Below are 22898 nucleotides of genomic sequence, written 5' to 3'. Positions count from 1 at the left end.
ATCCGAGCCCAAGCCAGGCATCTGGCTCGAGCGTGGCTTGAGCCTTCAGAGGTTTGTCCATCTCTATCACATACTAGCAATTATAGGGAAAAAGGCATAGCAAGGGCATGATTTGACTATCAATAAACAATTTGATGAAGCAGGCATACCAACAGGATGTATGACGTTACAAGGCATGCTTTTACCACGCATGCTGTTACAACACAAGTATTACAACGCAAACCTTTACAACGCATTACACTTGGGGATGCTGGATAGTGAATAGTTTAATTTACTATTCCAACTCCAGTCCCCGTGGACACTAGGGAAGGTGTTGGATAGTAAAATAAAACTATTCCCTATCCTAGAGCGCCCCCCAGTGTAATGCGTTGTACAGGTTTTCGTTGTAATACTTGCGTTGTAACAGCACTGCGTGGTAAAAGTTTTGTTGTAAAGGATGTTTCCCTACCAACATCACAGAGCAGAATTCCTTGTTTCAAGGTTCATAACTTTCTCACTACACCATATTTTAGTGAGTAGACAATGAGATTGAGTGCTCTCACTCCCAATGGGTGAAAGCAGATAATTGTTGTGTTTTTGGCCTGTTTTCTTATCACATACTTACTACATGTGTTTAGTTTGATTTCAGTTTTTGCTGTTCATGTTTAGAAAAAGGAGCAGAGAAATATGTTCAAAAAGTGATTAGCTAAGAGAGCAAAATTTGTCACAAGGGAATGCAGAGATTAATAATTGAAACATGCTTTCTCATTACACGACTGGGGTGTGAGTGGTTCAGATGGTGAGGCATAGAGACTACACTCACCAAAGATATACCACTGTGTTGTGGAACCTGCTAGTTCACAACCGGCATATTCTGGCAAAGGGGTAAAGCCATGATTAAACATCAAGGGGCTTTGTCAAGGATTGTTCTAGCAAAAGTGACCTTATCTGAGCCTGTAACTAAGCACTCCTAATGTATACAGCTAAGCGACTAACGTCATAGGGAGATAGTAAGGCCTAATAATCCATTTCATTCCAATTCAGTAATCAAGTTACTTTCTTTGCACACTTTATTCACCAAAGGTAGTGAAGTCTGGCAGAAAAGGCTTTCCCCCTAAAGAAATAGTGACTCAGATGCACCATAAGACAGTATTGTCAGACTATGGTTCTTCTAAATTCCACTAATTTAATTTAGAGGGCAGTATGGGCATCAAACCCTCAAAATAGCTCTGCAAGTCACTGTTCACTCCATGTACATGCTTTGCTGCCCCAATATGCAACTGAACCCCTTCCCCCGGCACACAAACACCCTTTTGGCATGAATGCAGCCCTCAGTAATGCCACAGACCATATTCTTTGGCCCCTGGGAAAATGCTTCATTCATAATGCGAGTCAGTATTTTCTGGAAAATTCCTGAACATAGATTAAAATGACTCAAACAAATGATACATGTCCACATGAAGAAAAAAACTTCAAACACCTTCCTCTGATTTTGAACTTTAATTTTTATTGTACATTTCTTTTACCCACAGGCATGATCCTCCATTGTACATTGCTGAGTTGTTATTGTTTTATTCACAGGCGGGCGCTCTGGTGCTTGTGTACAAAGATGGGTCAGTGCTGCTTACGCATGGAGGGACTGAAATGGGCCAAGGACTCCACACTAAGATGGTTCAGGTATTCAACTCAATTTAAGTAAATTTGTCACACAGAATGTACTCAGATATCATCATCTTTTATCTGCACGATATGTCCCTATTGCTTCTGAAAGACGGTGGGGCAAGCAATGAACTGTGAATAAACTCTGTAGAGCACTGGCATCAACATTTTCAGATTTATAAAAACAACTTCATAACTTGGACTTTTTTCATTGGACTGAAAATCACAAGACTGTAATTAATTTGAATTTGTGGTAATAATAGAGCCAGTAAATTGCAGTATTTGGGGTCCCTTGCTCTGCGAGTGTGGCCCTTTTAACATGGGAAAAAGTGACATACAGGTGGCGCAAGGGGCTTGTCAATAAGCCCCTTTGTGTCCATTTTCTACTATCAATCTCAGAGACAGTAAATCCTGATCCAAATAAGTTATTCAACAAGGCCCATCACAGGCACCTATTTTCCGTCTACCTCCATGTTGTGCAAATGAATGGTTCTGGAATGAAGTGAAATCCAGTAAAATAAACTAACACTACATGAGTTTGGAAAATTTCCTGTTCCCAAAAGCAAGCCTACAGACATCACATTACTGTGAACTACCATCTGACCATTGCCTGAAAACAACAGGTGTCATTTAGAACAAGCCAGTAATGCAGTGGAGCTATCAAATGTAAGATAATCTTGCTTTTGCTCTGCATTAAATCAATGCCAGCATATACTCTGGTGTCTCACTGTAGTCCGATCACTGCCTGGAGATAGCAAATGAAACAGAATGGTTCCCCCATGTTCATACCTCTAAATTTAGTAGTGATCCCTCAACACTGGTGGTGGCCACTATATAAACTGACAAGTCCTAAATGACAGCTCTAGTGTAATCCTAAAGACCATTAGAAATATACATGATTTGAAAGTGGTAGTACTCCAGGACAAACAATAATGGTATGCAGTGGAAATGAGGGTTAGTTCACATTATACAAAAGGCAATCCACCATATGATTTACATGTTCTGTATAGTATTAGAAAAAATAATCTGTATTTCAGTAGGTCTTGGCTGAAAATTGATCTAAGTAACATATATGCAGGCAAGGACAGCTAAATAATATTTGAAGAGTTTGTACCGGAGTACTTCAATTTTGGATTCTTGACAATGGTAGAACTTTAAAAAAAGTTAGCTGGAAAATATATTGCTCATTATTTTCCAAATGAAAATAATACCAATTTTGGGTGAGGAACAACAGTATGCATTGTCAAAGTGGCTTTGGTAGAAATATATCCACCCTTTACTGAGAATAGTATATATTTATTCCAGGGTCACAAAACCATGATGAACGTTCATGAAGAGCAAAATGTTTCTATGATCCGTCACACATGTCCAGTATTTTATCAAGATGGCAATCATCATTTCCACAGAGTCTCACAAGTTTTTCTTATTCAGGTTGCCAGCAAAGCATTGGGAATTCCGGCTTCCAAAGTTCACATCAGTGAGACCAGCACCAACACTGTCCCCAACACATCGCCGACTGCTGCTTCTGCCAGCTCAGACCTCAACGGGATGGCCATCTACGTATGAATACTTTATTTTTTAAGTTTCCACATTGTAGGAAAGGAAATACCCTGGTAGAGAGCACATATATAAATTAAAACAAAAGCATCTGTCGATCTTCACACTGACCCATCTATTTATTGATCCAACTGTCTTTCCATCCATCAGTCCAACTAATCTGTCTGTCCATCTATCTGTCAAATCATCCACCCGCCAACTCCAAGCCTGTCACTCTGTCTGCCATTGTTCACTACCAATTTCTCTCCTTGCCTTCTTTTTTTTAGTCTTTCTGTATTTCCCTTTGCCTCTATCTGTCCATCTGCTGCTTTTCTTGCCTTATAAAATAAATAATTGTGCACACCGTTTGCATCACAATTTTAGATACTTTGTGCCCTTCTCGATTCATTAAAAGGTTTATTCTGTGTCCACAATGCACGAACATTGGCCTGCCTGTTTTCTGAAAAAGCTCTTTCTCAGAATAGTCCTATATTTGTAGTATACATATTCTCTTAAAGGCATCTCTCTGTTATGTGTCCCTTTATAGGGTGGATACATGCTCCTGTATGATGAATTCATGCTCTTCTATGATGGATTCAGGCTCCTGTATGTGATAATTATAGGAACATTTTGCTCATAACTTCTCTCTTCCTTTAGAATGCTTGTCAGACTATTGTGCAGAGGCTGGAGCCATTCAAGTCTTCTAAACCAGATGGAACCTGGGAAGAATGGGTAGGTTTACCTTTAGGAATTAAGAACTGCTTTAAGAACCCAACAGTCATATTTAGGATTGAATGGTACTAGTAAATGTTAACAATTGTAAATTGGAGCAGTCAGAATCTGTTCGAACCATATCAAAAAGAGGAGGAACACAAAGCAAAGATACAAAATCCAAGAATATGCAAAACAGAAACACTACCCTGAAAAGCAACTATATTAGGTACTATAGATGCATCAAATTTATTAGACGGGTACGTTTTTTGTAACATATATTTAATTTAAGATTTGTCAAATGGCCAGCCATTTCTAAACAATTCACAATAATAATCAAGAGACTGGTCCACATAGGAATGCAAAGCACACAGATAAAGATGCAACCAGCATGAGTGCAAGTGATTTGCACTATTAGGCACAGTGAGTACTTGCCACACCTTTTGTCGTGTATTTCTATAGGTTCTGATTCGATCCCCTATTCCTGACCCTATTCTGGTTAAACTTACTAGCTAGTTAACTAACAGTCAGCCCATGAGGCAAGAAATCCCCCATGATGCAGATACCGTTATCTGACGCAGTCACACTACGGCACAGGAACGTGTTATCTGATTAGGTCATAACGCTTGAGATCTAATTAGACAAGCGATATTCCTCCAGCCCCTGATAAGGCATACGACGTTCTCATAACAAATCAAACCTATGACAACCTGGATAATCCGTGCGGCCATTGTTTTGATTTCACAGAGAACTTTTGCAAAAGAATGTGCTAACGAGCAAGTCGTATGACATCTTTATTGACGTACCTATGTCCATCCTTACGTCAATCTCGGCACCTTTAAGGTATAAATATTGCCGACCTTGCCCTATGCAAACACACGCGTGGTGACCAGACGGAGCAGCCATACTTGCCGAAGCCGAGAGCAGAAGCAGACCCCGCAGGCAGCAGCCCCGCCTTCCTGACGCGCTGAGAGACGCGCTGCTATCTCAAGCCGAGAGACCCAGCACCGGCGCTTCTGGGCAGCCCTCGCAGGCAGCCTGGAATATCGAGAGCAGAGAAAGAGATACCATTCCTCATTCATCCTAAATTCCAGGTACAGAACTGAATAACCCCTCCTAGAGAATTCTTTAGTTATTCACTTGGCAAAAACAAACTTAAACTAAACTGTAACTTTCTATTCCCGCCCACGCATTAGACTTAGGTCAGGTACACGGGGTAGGCGTATTTAGAAACACCAGTTGAGTACGTTTAGTCAAATGTATATGTGTATGTAAATATATTTTAATCATTTTAAACATCATATGGCTCAGAAACCATATCAATGTTTTTACAGTATTATTTTATACTATTGCTTCTAATGTATGCACTTTACTTAACTATAAGTATTGCAATAATATCGATCCATTTCTCTTGTACGAGAAAAGAGACTGATCAATAAATAACATCTTTTATTGAACACGCCCGTCTCTTCCTTTTCTCTACATTCTGATGAGACTAAGAATGCACGTACTGACTGAGTAAAATAATTGCCTTGTGCTCACACGACTCTCGAGATTGACTCTTGATTAGGGGAGAGCAAAGTTGTCATGTTCTATGGTTGTCAGAAACTAAATCCCTTCTTGTCTAATCAGGGGAGTTCATCCTTCCTTGAACATTCGAGAAAGTTTCTAGCGAACTCTGAGCTTAGCTGGCAAACCCAAAAATTAAGTCTAGTATCGACAGTAGTAGACCTAGTTAACGTCTGGCCTAGGCCTTTACTGCTGTAGGTACTATTCCAATGCGCAGAGCCTATTGGGAAAATAGGAGCTACACTACATGGCGCCCAACGTGTTTGGAAAGGGCGATAAAACTAACGTAAGACATTTAGAGTAACTCAGTCGTGCTTTCTCACTCAGACCCCTTTTCCCAAATACTCCAAAGACGTCTGGAGTGGGTGAAAGGTTATTATATCCTCCAAAACCTCGCAGGAGGGAACTCCTATGTATGGTTCTTGGTCTAGTCAACGTTGAAGGATAAAACAGTTCCAAAATATTGTGCACCTAATCTCTGTTTCCATAAAGAAACCTGATCTGTAAATAAAAATAATACCATCCTGTCAGTAAAATGGGAGACAGTGATGGAGAAAGAGAGGCAATTAGATTAGCTACTGAAATAGCAGATGCTGATGCTACCATGCAAGCAGCAGACGCGGATATAATACTCATTCCGGTCATTAAAAGGAGATCTATAACCTTAAAACTTATAGAAAATGGACTGACACCTAGAGGTGGCACAGTCATATTCGTAATTGAGGCACACGAATATCGGCAGACAGAGGTATACTATACATGGATACATTTTCCAGCAGCAAATGCTGTAACAAAGTACTTCCACTATTACAAAGTAGAGGAACCTCCTGAAACGTACACTCCTTTCGAGGAGGTGGAAGTACCACTCAAATTCCAAGAGCATTTGCTCTTATTTGATGGCGCCCTAAAACATAATAATCACATTACAAGGCTCGGTCCTTTAGGAAGACCAGGAGCAACGTGGCCGGTCTTAGCCGGATACACACCACATCCAGACATCGACGAGATGACTGCACCAGAGCTATTAATACAGCTAAAACAACTACTAAAAATTCACAGACAATTAGTTCAGTATGTAATGCGGACTTCAACAATTCAGCCAGCGATTAAAATTCCACAGCTGACCCCTCACCAGGGGAACACAAATAAAATCACACCACAGAACATCCAATCCTGCCTAGGTAAAGTTCCAGCTAAACGGGAACAGATACCATTCTGGTGGTAGAACGATCAGAACGATTACAAAGATGACACGGATGCACCAATAAAGCAGAGACTGCTCTGGGAACAGGTAGCTCTTTTGAAAAAAGAACTACCAAAGACTCACGTGACACACTCACTGAGTCACCAGCGTGATGGCGTTCACGTTGTAGGGAATTCATTGGCTGAAACAGCCGCAGCGGCAGCCAGTAAACCGGCTCCCGTAGATCGAAAAAAGCGTACATTAAAATACATTGACGGCGAAACAGTGCTGGCAGTAAAAACGTCATCAAAAGGCGACTGCTCGGCGTTACCGATCAACTATCCACTCAATTACACATACATCATAGATGCAAACTCCATTCCTTTTGCTCGAATCCCTGGAGTGGGGGATAGAGTGATTCCAAACATGGACAGGAGAAACTTGTTAATCGCAGACGCACACATGGGCGAGGGTCTCAGACACCTTAAATTAAAAGATTCTCTGGAAGAATTACAATCACGGTACTGGTGGCCAGGCATGAGCCTGCACTACACCATGTTTGTAAAAAACTGCCCAAACTGCAACAGAGATCGCAGTGGGGAGAGAAGCAGTTTAATACCTCGTCGTATCAAGGCAGATAACATCACCACTAAAAAGAATGGCTTGCGATTAACATATACAGGCTAGTTCCCACTTATAATGTAGATCCACAGCACTCGGCTGACGTCCGGACTGTTATACAAGATTTGCGAGTCTAAATGGCATATACGCTAAGAGCATGCTACGTTCGACCATTTTTTTTTTCTTTTTCTCAGGCAATCCAGCCTGGGGGGGGGGAAGAATGGCCAAATGAGCACAGCCCAGCGGGAATCTTCTCACTTCCTTCCTGAGGGTATGGGATGGTGTAAAGAAAAAACCAAGACAGAAAGCAATCTATAATAGAAAGGATATTAGGTTCGGGAGCTGGGTGGGTCAAACATCTAATAAGTGTCCAACGTAGTCTAAATAACTTGCCAAGAAATTCTCTGAAGGGATTCAGTCCGTACGAATTATTATTCGGAACTAGGATGTTGATCTCTGACCTTGATAGTCAGACTTCAGTGGTAACAGAAAAAAGCTTTGATGTCAAAGACCGTTTGGCTATTTTGCAGGACTTAAACAAAACAAGAAAAGACCTGAGCAACATACAGTTGAAAGAACAGCCAACGACCACTGAAGAATCACCACCTGTCCCAGCAAGACCTGTCTGGATTCCAAAAGTCGGGGATCTAGTCAGGGAGAAGATCGCGGTAAAGAAGGAATTTGGGCCTTCTTACAGAAAAGCAGTTCCTGTCTTGTCTGTCAACGGGACAAGATCAGTTGTACTACCGCCACTTGCTGGAAAAAAGGAGAACCGAGTTGTATCCATCGACCTGGTAAAACCACAACATGTGGCCGATAACCAACAGTAGGCCAAGTGGACTCCCAATAAGTAGCAGAACACCAAGGTTTGCTACCAGTACAGAGGTCCTATCAAAGAGGCTCATCACATTCGAAACGCCTACAGAAGAACAACAAGGACTATGCAACAATGCAATAGAACTTAGACCTCTGAAAACCCAAATAAAGACATTTAGCAGAGACACACCAATCTATACAGAAGTACCAAATGAAAATGCGAGAAACAAAAATCCTGAACCAATTGGAACAATTGACAGAACTGCATCCGGTTACTTCATCAACTTCGATGATTCCTCTGAAGGCTTCAGCGAACAAAAGACACAGCCAACATCAAAATCCTTTAAAGACAAAGCGAAGGAACTTTTGAAACAACTGAAAGAAACATATCTAGTTTCTCCATGGATTGAATTTTGGGTGGGTTTTGGTGCATTTATCCTCATACTTTGGCTCATCATGGTATTTACTTTGGGACGCTTCATTGAGGGAAAATATGCTAAAATGGACACAGCAAGTCAGAACATCAACTTGGTCCTCAAACCACACACATCTTCACACGTCGAGAAAAGAGAACTTTCTTCAGAACTTTCTTCAGCCAACTTCACAGCAATTCCAATATCTGGTGGGGTAGCCTGGGACAACACTGACTATGAAATTTATGGTCCGGTCGAGATCCTGAAATATCCACACCAAATCAAGATCTCCTTGAGTGACTTTGCAAAACCAAACTCATTTGCTGATGATTGGGACTTTGAAAGTATAAACAATATGATGTCTGACTTAGTGATGTCTGCTAAATTTACAAAACATGATTATTTGCAGGGTTCTACAAATTATGACAGCATGTACTGCTATAACCATTATGGTAACCATTTCTTGCATAAATCTGCACAACCTAGAAATGTTTTAAATTTTAATCAATGGGAACATTGTGCTACACCTCCAAAAGGGAGCTCTAGAACCGTGTATGGCAAATATTCATATTTTTCAGGTTTTAACATAACTAATGCTGAAACATTTTATTACAAATTGTCAAACAAGACAGGGATGAAAACCATGATAACCAACACAAAATTGATATATTCAGATTCTTTCTTTGAAAAAATGAATACTTTTGGATTTGATTATTGGGACAAACATGTTGATTTGAAAAGTGTTTGGGGTACAAAAGAATGGCAAGTACAGGGTATAGAAGCTTTGTTTAGAGCCTGCATGATCCCAGAACAAATGATATTTTTAAATGACACCGTTCAACAAACCACCTGTCTTGGCGTAGCCAAAATCAAAGATTTAAATAACCTGTCTATTCCAAAGCCAACAATGTTTAGCAATAACTCTGAAACAGATGAAGAAATAGACATAAACCATATACTTAACCAAAACAGAACACATCCTGATTGGAAACAATGGTTGATCTGGCCCACAGATACAAATAACTGTCAAGATAGATTCCTGAATAAAACACAGGGTTTCAAAATGAACAGGCCAGACCCTAGATATCCCCAAAGACATCACCCAGGGATAATAACAACCTACAGTGTGGGCAAATTATGCCTTCAATGGCTACAAACTTCCACACTGCCTGAAATTAAGCAACACCTAACTTTACTTACTGATGGTGCTGACTTGCGTGATTTCATAATGGGACCACGCAAACAGCGTCAAAAGCGTTTCATAGCAGCCTCTGTATATGCAGCATACAATGAGGCCTGGAAGGTTACTCAAATTGAGACAGCAGAAAGAATACGGGAAATTGACCGTATTAATTTGGAAAAATCACTTTCTGTAGTGGACAATGGGTTAATGACTCTGTCCTCCAGAATTTTTTCATTGGACAGCATTGTGTCTTCAGCAATCGATATATTATCGCAAGACTTACTGTTATTACAACATGGTCAGTCACAATTGCGTTCTATTGTACAGCTTGGCTGGACGTTACAAAATCTGCGTTCAGGCTATGTGCCTTGGCGTTTAATCAACACAACGTCACTATTTCAAATCTTTAACCTTACTGATAGACAAATCGGTATGGCGCAGAAGGGTGCTGATTATACAATCTTGAGCATTGAAAAACTAGAAAGATTACCGTTGACAATGTCAGAACGACCTGTCAGTGAATGGATAATCCACGGAATCATAAATATTCCAATCTCAACCTTCAGGTTTCAATACTGCCAAAAATATATACAGGCTGGCATGTACGAGAAATTGGGAAAGGGGTACCTTAAAACAACTTGGAACCTGCCCTATTCACATGCATGTGTCAGTAACAAAGGACAGAAAGTGTTTCTTAGTGGCAACAATTGTGCTATGTCACTAAGCGGCACGCTTCTGTGTAACGGTATTAGTTTGCACGGAGCCTGTGAAGGGAATTCATACAACCTTTCATGTCACCAGCAAGGCGCACCTGCAACTGAAATAGAACCATTCTTTCAAAGACTCTATAATGGGAGTTACATTCTTATTGTAGACCGCAGATGCTGTAGTCTTATGCCCGGGACTCCTTATCTCGTCACTACGACGGCGAAGGTCAAGTGCTGTGGACGTTCTTTGTTCCCCAGCTCCTTTCCAGACAGGGAGGCGAGGGCATGGCCCAGTTTGAAAATTACTTCTATTCGAATAGACACTTTAAGCAGAATGAAAACAGTGCTTCTTCAGACGCCTACAAGGCTCACGTCATCTAAAGAAACGTATGATCTACAAGTCGCAAGGACGACTGCAGAGATACATACATTATTATCAACTAATTCCCCCGTACATTTCGCGGAAATCCTGAGCGAAATCTTAAATATTTCTGATACCACAGGGGTCTCAAAGGTATTTAAGACAGTATTTTCGATGGCATTAACACCATTCAAAGCCATACTGGGTATTTTTCCAGACTTCGTCCATTCGATTTTTGGCGGACTTCCCCTGATCCTAGGACTAATTGCAGGAATCCTATTCCTAGTCCTTATTTTTCGTTATGGCAACCCATGTCACAGATCAAACTCTCGCGACAATGGAAGATACGATCCTAGCCATTGGATACCGGGACCGGATATCAAAAATCCTGGGACTATCCCGGCTTAGAGACCTAAACATGACTTGGTTTCTATCATTTCGACCAATGTGGCAAAGGTGTGTTTTACCTGTACTAAGGTGTCTGCTATGCGGAGAAGAATGCGTGTTAGACACCTGTCTGACGCTACAATCGGATGCGCCGGTGGATGCAGATACACTGTTGGTTCCTACCAAGGTTCACGCACTGTGCTGCCCTCAAAGGCTGCCAATTCTGATGACGGCATTCCTGGAATCTTCACCACTGCGATTGAAGAGTAGTGAAGTTCAAGATGAAAGCAGCATCGAACAGGTACGACCTTCTGTCAGCAATGCAAATCAGAATGTCAATGGAGACAATCATGCGCATGAATGCATGGTTACCCCTATTTCCGACTTAGTGGAACTTTCCCATGAAGCTGTTGACAGTTTTTTCGAAAGCCTGAATGATATGATGTTCTCTCCGGAACAGAAATAGAGACTTTTGAGTAAACTCGCACACGGCGTTCCCTGAATTCGGCCTTCAACTTTAAAAATAAAGTCACATGAACAATTACAATCCATATCATGTGTATTTCTCATATACCAACAATCAATAATGCATAACAATGCGTGTTCACTTTTGCATCTAATTCATAGCTTAAGTGCATACAATATATGACTGCAATTTTTCAGTATATTTGAAAATTTCGAAATGCATTTATGTATTTTGGGGTGGTAAGGTATACACTATACTCTATAGTATGTTGTACTATGTTATACTATGCATAGATTAGTAGATATGACCATAGTTAGCGTGGAGTGGGTGTCGTGTATTTCTATAGGTTCTGATTCGATCCCCCTATTCCTGACCCTATTCTGGTTAAACTTACTAGCTAGTTAACTAACAGTCAGCCCATGAGGCAAGAAATCCCCCATGATGCAGATACCGTTATCTGACGCAGTCACACTACGGCACAGGAACGTGTTATCTGATTAGGTCATAACGCTTGAGATCTAATTAGACAAGCGATATTCCTCCAGCCCCTGATAAGGCATACGACGTTCTCATAACAAATCAAACCTATGACAACCTGGATAATCCGTGCGGCCATTGTTTTGATTTCACAGAGAACTTTTGCAAAAGAATGTGCTAACGAGCAAGTCGTATGACATCTTTATTGACGTACCTATGTCCATCCTTACGTCAATCTCGGCACCTTTAAGGTATAAATATTGCCGACCTTGCCCTATGCAAACACACGCGTGGTGACCAGACGGAGCAGCCATACTTGCCGAAGCCGAGAGCAGAAGCAGACCCCGCAGGCAGCAGCCCCGCCTTCCTGACGCGCTGAGAGACGCGCTGCTATCTCAAGCCGAGAGACCCAGCACCGGCGCTTCTGGGCAGCCCTCGCAGGCAGCCTGGAATATCGAGAGCAGAGAAAGAGATACCATTCCTCATTCATCCTAAATTCCAGGTACAGAACTGAATAACCCCTCCTAGAGAATTCTTTAGTTATTCACTTGGCAAAAACAAACTTAAACTAAACTGTAACTTTCTATTCCCGCCCACGCATTAGACTTAGGTCAGGTACACGGGGTAGGCGTATTTAGAAACACCAGTTGAGTACGTTTAGTCAAATGTATATGTGTATGTAAATATATTTTAATCATTTTAAACATCATATGGCTCAGAAACCATATCAATGTTTTTACAGTATTATTTTATACTATTGCTTCTAATGTATGCACTTTACTTAACTATAAGTATTGCAATAATATCGATCCATTTCTCTTGTACGAGAAAAGAGACTGATCAATAAATAACATCTTTTATTGAACACGCCCGTCTCTTCCTTTTCTCTACATTCTGATGAGACTAAGAATGCACGTACTGACTGAGTAAAATAATTGCCTTGTGCTCACACGACTCTCGAGATTGACTCTTGATTAGGGGAGAGCAAAGTTGTCATGTTCTATGGTTGTCAGAAACTAAATCCCTTCTTGTCTAATCAGGGGAGTTCATCCTTCCTTGAACATTCGAGAAAGTTTCTAGCGAACTCTGAGCTTAGCTGGCAAACCCAAAAATTAAGTCTAGTATCGACAGTAGTAGACCTAGTTAACGTCTGGCCTAGGCCTTTACTGCTGTAGGTACTATTCCAATGCGCAGAGCCTATTGGGAAAATAGGAGCTACACTACACTTTGTCTGAGTAGTAAAGTTACATTTGCAATTTGCAGGAGTACTCTGGCACCCATCTGCCGATGCAGCCATAGAACCAACCCTATCCTACAGCTACCAAATTTGAGTTTGCTAGCATTATGTCATTACCAAATAACATTTTCAGTATAGCTTGACATATTAAACATGAAAAAGAAGCCATGAGAATCAAGCATTATACTTCCTACTGACAGCTTTTCAAGGTGTTTCCTTCCACAAGAATCATCAGTCACTAGCCATTATATTACAAAAAACATTAAATATTAATTTCACAAATAAATGTGTCTAATTATTTTGGTAGTTGGCATCGCCCTCCATGGATGCCACACTCAGACTCCTCCAACAACTCTATAGAAACATCTTGCAGATTGTCCTCTTCAAGACCAAACTTCTTTCATGAATCAACCCTTTCCATATTGACCCTCCTATGCTCATACAGTAAATATATGTGACCCAAAGGGGGCTAATCATGGTCTACAAGTGATTGCTCCTCCCTGATTTCAACTCATCAAAGAATCACAGCACCACAGAGAAGTTCATTTTCATATGCAGTGTGCCATCATCACCCCAATACTTAAGAAGCCTAGATAGGTCTGGAGAACATGTCAAGCCTTTCTACCAACTTGTGTCTTCCCTAAATGGCAGATTCCTAGTACTCAACTGCAATGTCTGGTTCCCTGCTGTCTAGCTTCACCCTCCTTCCGCACAGATGTACAGAAACTAAACTATTGGATATTTGGGAAGCACTATCCGAAACCTGGCTCTTGCTTTTACTGTGACTCAGCTTGACCTCTCAGTGACCTTCAATACAGTAGATCAGCAAATAATTCTGCACCACTGAAAAGGGACAATTGCCATCACCAAGTGTTTTCCTTCTTTACTTAAACATATTTTTAAGAGGGGAAGACAGTTCCATGCCTATCATTAACCACAACCACATCATAGTTGCAGTGCCTCGGGGATCGGGTATGTTAGAAATCCCCTTCAATGCATATATTGCCTTTTCATCCTGCTCATATCAGCTTTGAGATTAGGTATCACGAAAATGAACTGCATAGTGGGGTTTCTGGTTGCCTTTTACACAGCCAGGAGAAAATACAAAAAAGCTACTTCTTTCTGAACACTCAACCCTAGTTTGCACCGTGAACCTAGAACCTTTCCCTTTCACAAGCCCGCCAGGTCTATCAGCCCTGTTTCACCCAAGCAATGGTCACGAACACGAGCTAACCATTGACAATGCATTGCCCTTGGTGCTTCAAATGATGAATGCTGGCAAGACGGACATCTTACTGCTGTTCCACTCAATCACGCTTCCTCTTGCAGTAGTCATATTCCACCTCCCTACTGTAATGTACTCAATGCTGGCACCAAATATATGTCCTAATCAAACTATAGGGGTCGAAAGCCATGTGGCCCACATTAAGTTTGGATTAGTTTAGTCAGATCACAACTGTGCACCCATGAAAGGTATAAATTAGCAGCAGGAATAAATGTACATCAAGTTGAAGATTTTCTAAGACACAAAGCTTTCCAATGTCATGCATCCAATAAACCTACTAGAATGCAGGAGCGGCTACTCCGCTATGGCTGTGGCTATGGTTTAAAAGAAGCAAATGAAAAATAAAATGATGATAAAACAGTGTTATTATTATTTTTTGTTTCATTGACTCGGCTGAGTTTGCTGAGTTCACCGGGTCCTGGGCCGGGCAAGGTCGCAGTGTCACCAGCAGGGGAATGAGGAGTAGTGGGCACTGAAAGTCTATGGCCGGCCAAACCGACATGCGCACTTGGATATCTTCTGGCTATTCCTTGGCAATTTCTGCAGGGCTCATGAGCACGAGTTCCCAGTCGCTGGTAGCGTGTGAAACCGGCCCGTTCCACCTAATACCAGGTCTTCTCTCATTCTGGGAGCAATAGCATGAGACAAGAGCTGGGATTGTGTGGTGAGCTGGGAGCCTGTGGTCAGGGGAACTACAGTGCCGTGAGCAGAGGAGCAACGAGGCGCAGGGGCAGAAAGTAAATGTATATTAATTAATTATTTTATTTAGTTTTCCTCACGCTGTCCTTCGCTGCCCTTCACTGCCCCACCCCATAGAATCGGCAGCAGCAGTGACTGCTAGAATGCCCTGCTGTACCAGCTGAGGAAATGTCCATCCAATACAAAGGCTCCTTATTCTTAAATTGTCTGCTTCCCTTCTGCATCACACCTGACCCCTTTCTGAACAAGATTGTAAATGCCTCTGTTACACTTGGCATAACCTAGGCAGTTGGGCCCTTTCAGCATTCCTGCTTTTCTAATCTCTGGTCTACCTCTCATCCATCCCCAGATTACAAGTGATATATTTTCTACCAGAGAAAAACCTTCACTGCTCCATATTTTTTCCCCAGGACAATTATATTTTGCCATTCCAAACTCACGGGCCAAAAGTAGGATCACAGGCGGTTTTACTGTATTGTAAGCTGCTTACACCATCTTCCAAAACTCGAAACTGGGACCCTTATAACTCAATTATAATTTGTGCTTGAAAAAACCCACACGTTGGTGTGAAATTATTATTCAACTTGCCATGTTGAATCAAGCGTAAATAGTGTATTCGCTGGATTTGATAAATCTAGAAAGAACATGTTAAACCCTTAGAAAAATAACCAAAATAGAGGCAAAATCAAACAAGACACGTGCACCCTTTGATTCTTGCTTTGTGAATCCTTCTATGGGAGGCCTTTAAAGCCACACCTGGGGGGAACATGCATACCCCCCTTTTTACATGTCATCTGAAAGCTTGTGGGTGTATGATACGATGAAAATGTAGATAAAGTGACACAGCCTCTAAAAGTGAGTTGTTTTATGATGCAAAATGGCTAGCTTGTAATTGCTGTGTGCATTATCATGGGGCCTGATGCTACTGCACTTTATGCTGTTCATGCATAATTCTAGCTACATGATAAGGGGATGGAAAACTGCATTCCCTTATTGTTGTCTTGGACATTTCATATTAGTCTATCAACATTTAAAAAAAAAGTATAATCTGTTTTAGGTATCTGCTGCGTATTTGGACCGGGTGAGCCTGTCTGCAACTGGGTTTTACAAGTAAGTTTATGTGTTCTGAGATCACAGTTTTTATCCTTTGAACATTGTTTTATGAAATTCAATCTATTCTATGTAAAACACAGTACTAATGGAAAAGGTGATACTATGTTGAATGAAAAGAACACCTCACCAGTGCCGTCTTAACGCATGGGCACGCTGGGTAGTTACCCGGGGGCCACACGAGCACAGGTGCCCATGCAGACCAGAATTTAACACAAATTTTCCGTTAAACATTATTTCTGTGAGTGGTTGTGTAGGCAGGGTCCAGTGCACTGCTTTGCACGGGGGCCTGTAAGGCTCTTAGAAAGGCCCTACACCACACTGTTATTTAACTTGTGGTGTAGCAGGACTCTTTCCTCAAATTATTAAAAAATTAAAGGAAGCATTTACAAAGTCAATAGGTTTGGCGCTGACAAGCTAGTGAGATGGTTATACATTATTATTTTTATTGGGAGTATATGACACAAGATAAAAATACAGAAAAGAAAACTATGCTGCTGCCTAAAATATGAGAATATTTGCTTGTACTAAAATGTTACACTAAAAAACATACCAATTCCAACTAATTTTAATAGAACAATACTGATGCTTCCTAGCAAGCAGTTGTCCTTAGCAGAGTAAGAAACACGTTTTTATTTTATTGCACATCACAGTAAATTATGATTCTTATTAGTGCAAAGCAGTAGCGGCTGTGAATGGAGTTCTGTGGGGCGGTGAGGTGGGGCGGGGGGGGGAAGGTTGGGGGATAGTAAACACCGGAATATGGATGAACGGAGGTAAGTAAATATTTAAATACATAAATTAATTTCGTTGTGTGCGCTACATCGCATTTTGCGATGCAGAGCAAGCAACGAAATTCGTTCATTCATTCCTGAACTAAAGCGGTAGGTTATGCGCACAACATAGTCTCATTGGCTGCTTTCAAATTGTTGGTGCAAAAGTTCTCGATGGAGGGCTGTGGGGCAGTAGTCTATGCAATTATTGCTTGTGTAAATAATCTGCCATTCTTTTCTGTCAAGTTGAACAGCTGCTAGCCTGAGAAAGCTGGAGCACGAAGACCATATTTTGCATGCCCTGATTTTTGCTACTTAGAGATCAAATAATAGGGAAAGCAGAATTAGCATTGAGAGTGAAACAGATAAATTGCTGCGCTCTCTTGGAAATGGATAGTGAGATTTAGGTGTGACTCTGTGGCTATCTCCTTGATATAGCTATTCTTAGACCAGGCTAGAACACATAGGCTTCAGTGTTCAGGCCACTTTTTGAATACATTTTTAATTCAGTACATGACCAATAGTACAAAATATTATCCAAATATAATGTAAAGTTTGACATATTGTAGGAGAGATTTCATCTGTCTTTGTAAATACTCCCTGATTCTATCAATCTTCTGCACTCTGGGCCTGATTATGAGTTTGGCGGATGGGATACCTCATCACAAACGTGACGGATATCCCGACCAACAAATTACATTGGATATGATGGAACTGTAATTTGGCGGACAGGATACCCGTCATGTTGGTGACAGAGTAACCCTATCCATCAAACTCGTAATCAGGCAGTCTGTGTTTTTGGACCTGCCTTGAAACTGTAGGCATGTCACTTGCCTCAGCTGTTATGTGTTTTCGTAACTGCTGTAATTGGAAACTGTGTGATTCACTCCTTTAAAATTAGTATCTTCTGACACCAGTCAGGATAAATGTTCTACACATTGGTATTTTGCTTTGACACTCTCACTTGTGTTACTGGCATGTTGGTTCATGGTCTCGTTCAGCCTTTTGCTCCCTTTGAAAAACACATACCGGGAAATGCTATTTTCCCATCATTTATGTAGGCTTTTACATAAGGTTTGTCAACACATGCTGATACAGAGGTGTTTGCAGACCCTATCTTTATGGTTAACTAAAAGTAAGTATTATTAAGATTTTTTTGAGGGAAGCTCTTGTATACACTGTTAGACTTGGATCCTTAGGGTGGTCTTCCCTCAAACATTTTGCCTGCCTACCTCCTCTTTTTGATGAATCTTTATGTTGGCCACAGGACTCTGAGCACTTTACCATTGCTGACTAGTGCTAAAGGGCAGGTGCTTCTCCCCTAAGCAAGTTGGCATTGGTGCATGCCCCATTGGCATATTTAGTTTACTTCTAAATCCCTTGTAAAGTGGTATATTGTATACCCAATGGCCTGTAATCTGAACACAAGTAGCCTTTCAAACCTGTCTCAGGCCTGCCATTGCAAGGCTTGTCTGCACAGTGCTTAGCATTTAAAACCACTTGTCAAGCCTTAAACTCCCCTTTTATTACACATATGACCTGTCCAGCTAAATTCATTTCTCACTATGGTGAGGCCCACTCCTCTCATAGGCTAACAGTGGGAATTCCGTAAAGCACTTTTTTAATCTGTAATTCCTAATTTGAAAGCAGTAGCTTCATCATGTTTCATATCTTGGGAATAGTAATGATACATATCTTTTACTAATAAATTTGGATTTAACAATACTATTTTAGAAATGCTACTTTTAGAAATTGGACATATCTCTGCTCTTACTGTTCTGCGTGCCTTGCAGCCTGCCTCCATTACATGTCTGGGGTGGGTGACAACTATCCTTTGTGCATTCCCTCCAGACAGCCACAAACACAGGAAGGGTAGATCTGTCTGAGTACTCAACTGCATTCATTGGCATTCTGATAGCTCTACCTGGGCAGGAAGAGAGGGGGGAGCTGACACAATTTCCAAAACAAGTATGGCATCTCTAGGTAAAATACACAATCCAGTATCCTTACCCTAAGGCAAACAACCAATGGTCCTTCTGAGACAGTCACAGAATTCCTGTGTGAGTTCTTAAGGGAGGTCACCCTTATGGAAGAGGAAGCCTCACACACAAAATTGTGTCATGCTTCATCATTGCCAACCTCTCCCCACCCTGGTAAGACAGTACCACCAGGGCAGGCTCGACCTCCCGTTGTACTCGGCATATGAGGGAGTTCTTAGATAAAAGCTACTGGATAGTAGTAAAGTCTGTAGCGGGTGCATCAGATGGAGATATGAACTGTGTGGTGAGTGAGGCTGCATGGGAAGGGTATATAAGGGAGTTATACGGGGTAAGAACCCCTAGAAAGGAGGTGGAGTCTAATCTATGGCAAGAAATCTCGGATGTCCTACTGCACCAATTCAAGGAAGATAATGTTGAGCTCACAATAAGAGAACTCAACCTAACTCGGGCAGCAGGGCCGGATAATCTCCCTGCGATAATATTGAAATCTGATGTTAAATGGTGGGCAAGATTTCTAGCCAAGATGTTCCAGGTAGTCCTAAAAGAAGGGGTAATGCCACCAACTTGGAAGGGGGCCGTAATTAGGCCAATCCACAAGAAAGGGAGCAAAGAGGAGCCACAAAATTACCGGCTAATCAACTTACTAGATATAGGCGAGAAGGTGTTCTCTAAAATAGTGCTGAAACAGCTGAATGCATGGGTAGACGAGTTTCAAATAATACCCACAGAACAGGGTGGTTTTAGAGCAGGCCACTCTACAATAGACCACGGATTTGCTCTATGGGCGATGGCGATGAAGTCGACGGAACAGAACGGCAAGTTATGCTGCTGTTTCGTCGACTTCAGAGCAGCCTTTGATTCGGTGGATAGGGCCTGTTTATGGGAAGTACTAGAGAGACTGAAGATCCCTAAGGATCTACTCACTATAATAAAAGAACTCCACAGGGAAAACTGGGGCCAAGTAATCAAGGATAAGGTGGGTTCTCTAACTTTAAAAATACCCATAGCAAATGGACTAAGACAAGGCTGTGTGCTGGCCCCACAACTCTTTTCGATCTTCCTGTCTGACCTTCCGGCACAGCTTGAGGTGGAGGGCAGTGCCAGCCCTAAAATGGATGGCAATAAAATACCCTGCCTGTTGTACGCAGACGACCTGGTGATAATAGACCAGACCGAGAGGGGCCTACAAAGGAAGCTTAACGCTTTCCATACATATTGTACCAGTAAATTATTAACAATTAATTTAGATAAAACCAAAACCCTATGCTTCGGGAAAAAGATAAGCAAATTTACATGGTATATAGGTGATCTCAAACTGGAAAATGTCAATGAATATCGATATCTGGGTTTGTGGTTCGATAGAGTTTTAAATTGGAATTCCCACCTGGATACCCAAAAAGCTAAGGCACTCTCTTCCATATGTGGCTTAAAAAGATTTAATGGGGTATATGGAGAGATGTCACACCGACCTATGCTGAGAGCTTTTGAAGCAATGATACCTTCGCAAATGTTATATGGCGCTGAGATCCTTTATTTGAGCGGTAAGGGATCCTGGGACGTGTTAGAGGGGAACTGCTTAAAAAGACTCTTATCCCTTCCTAAATCCTCAATGATACAAGCCATCAGGTTAGAAATAGCAACAAAATCCTGGAAAATTCAAACCCAGATGGCTGTGATTAGATTTTGGAAGAGATTGGAAGACCATGAAAACCAAAAAGTAGCATGTTGGTGTCGCAATGAAATACTGAGAAGCGAGCTAAAATGGGCAAAAGGTTGTAGGGACAAACTGAAAGGAATTTGCAAAGCTTTGGAGATTGATTGGGACCAAGAATCGCTTCGGATCCTTAGTACTAAAGGGGAGCTGAAGCAAAGGGGGAAGGAAGTCTCTAAAGCAACTGATATAGGCTATCTAACAAATAAAAAATCAGTGACGCACATGTTGAAAGCCTGGTCCAATGAAAATTGGTTCCCCTACCTTGATAGACTCCCTAACCGAGGGTTCAGGCAAGAGATCCTGAGGTGTCGAACTGGGATTAACCCGTGGATAATAAATAAAGCGCTTAAAGCCAAAATGCTAGACCATGAAGGCTGTTGTAAGTGTAAGTTGAGAACCAAGGGAGACTGGCCGCATATTCTATTGGACTGCCTGTTCCTCCTGGAGCAGAGGAAACTATGGCTGCGCCCGGTCTTCTTAAAATATGAAATAAAAACGAGGAGGCAGGCAGCCAGCCTCCTAACAGAAATACCCTTCATTGATATTGTGATTGCCCTAGGGAAATTCTTAAAGGTGGCCCAGAGTGCATGGTGGCCCAAGGAAACATGTAGTACTGTATGAATTTCTCTTTTTTCTTTTTTGTTTTCTTTAAAACTTGCACAACGTTATGAACTTGAATAGGTTTTAAACTTTTTATAACATGTTTTTAGGTATTGAACCTTTTAACCGGCGCTTAGTGTTTTATAAGTGGAATTCGTACTTGAAATGAATTATAGAACTGTCTTTTAAAGAATAACATTTTAAAAATAAGTATAGGTATTTATTGTATACACCCCTTATTGTGTAATGCTCACTGCTTTGTTTAAAGACTACGGTCATAATAAACATACATTTTGACTTGACTTGACTTGAGTAGAGGGATCCAGATGAGTGAGTTAAAAATACCTTAAAGCACCCCAGCTAATTGCCTTTATTGGTGGGTACAATAGGTAAGATAACAAATTGGTTGGGCAGTAGATTGAGGGCAATAGTTCACACCGCCCCAGGAGTTAGGCTAGCATGTTTCTGCCTATACATTCGTGGAAAAAGGTACACTATGCCTATACACCTGAATGACACTTGCTCTCCGCTGCTGGTACCAGGAGTGGAGAGCGGGAGTCATTCAGGTGAACAAGCACAGTGTACCTTTTGACAAATGTGACTAAAAAGGACACCATACCCCTGTTTGACCAGGAAGCCGGTATCCCCTATAATCTAGGGTTGTTCTTATTGTGCATGTCAGGTAGAACTCACCTGAGCACTTTAGTGTTTTTCAATTAATTTCTCAAATTTTACCTTACAAAGAATCCAGGTAAATAGGCTTCCAAGAGGAAAATAGGACTCCATGGCCCTGAAGAATGCCCCAGACCCTTAGGGGCGTCTAGTATGGGCAGAAACATGTTGGCATACCTCTTGTGGTGGTGTGAGCCATCGCCCTCAAACTACCACCGTACCAGTTTATAATCTCACCTATTGTACCCACTAATAAAGGCAAATGCATTCTTGATGGATTTGGGGAGTGTTGTTCCTGGAGACATACTTTAATAATATCCGGTGCACTGGTGAGCTGGACACTTAACAATGGGTTATGCTTCTACGTAGTTATGTATTGGTTCTGATATAGGGCAAACCAAACTTGAGAGCAACAGAGAGCTGTACAAGGAGACGGCACAGAGCAGAATAGTGAACCGATTCAGGATTCTGCACATATCTAAGGATGATCGATCTTTAATAAACACATTTAGGAAATGATGGACATTGCTTCCCTTTATCAGTGGTAAACCACATAAGTGATGGGACAAGCTTCATATGGGGGGGTAGTTAATATTCATGTTTAGCCATTAAGGCCCTGATTAAAAGTCAACCAGGATTATGCGAGGGGATGCTGTGTGGCAGGAAATGATGTTTCCAGCTGGTATCCCTTACACACATAAATGTGGTTATCATGAGTTTTTGACCCTGGAATATGGAAT

The 22898-nt window shown here is 41.4% G+C and overlaps 1 protein-coding gene across 3 annotated transcripts in view; it reads left to right on the top strand.

The window, feature by feature from the left end:
* The window catches only part of LOC144763874 (xanthine dehydrogenase/oxidase-like), a 385606-nt gene that overhangs the window by 343597 nt on the left and 19111 nt on the right, over positions 1–22898 (top strand). For all 3 annotated transcript variants that reach the window (XM_078649867.1, XM_078649866.1, XM_078649865.1), the window contains exons 28-31: positions 1561–1656; positions 3070–3198; positions 3832–3906; positions 16347–16399. In XM_078649867.1, the coding sequence (XP_078505993.1) occupies positions 1561–1656; positions 3070–3198; positions 3832–3906; positions 16347–16399 (353 nt within the window). The remainder of the gene's footprint in view (positions 1–1560; positions 1657–3069; positions 3199–3831; positions 3907–16346; positions 16400–22898) is intronic.

The sequence above is a fragment of the Lissotriton helveticus genome, chromosome 6 (assembly GCF_964261635.1).
Source record: "Lissotriton helveticus chromosome 6, aLisHel1.1, whole genome shotgun sequence".
In the NCBI taxonomy this organism is placed as follows: Eukaryota; Metazoa; Chordata; class Amphibia; order Caudata; family Salamandridae; genus Lissotriton; species Lissotriton helveticus.
The sequence above is the reverse complement of the archived record's forward strand: the minus strand, read 5'-3'. Positions and strand labels throughout refer to the sequence as shown.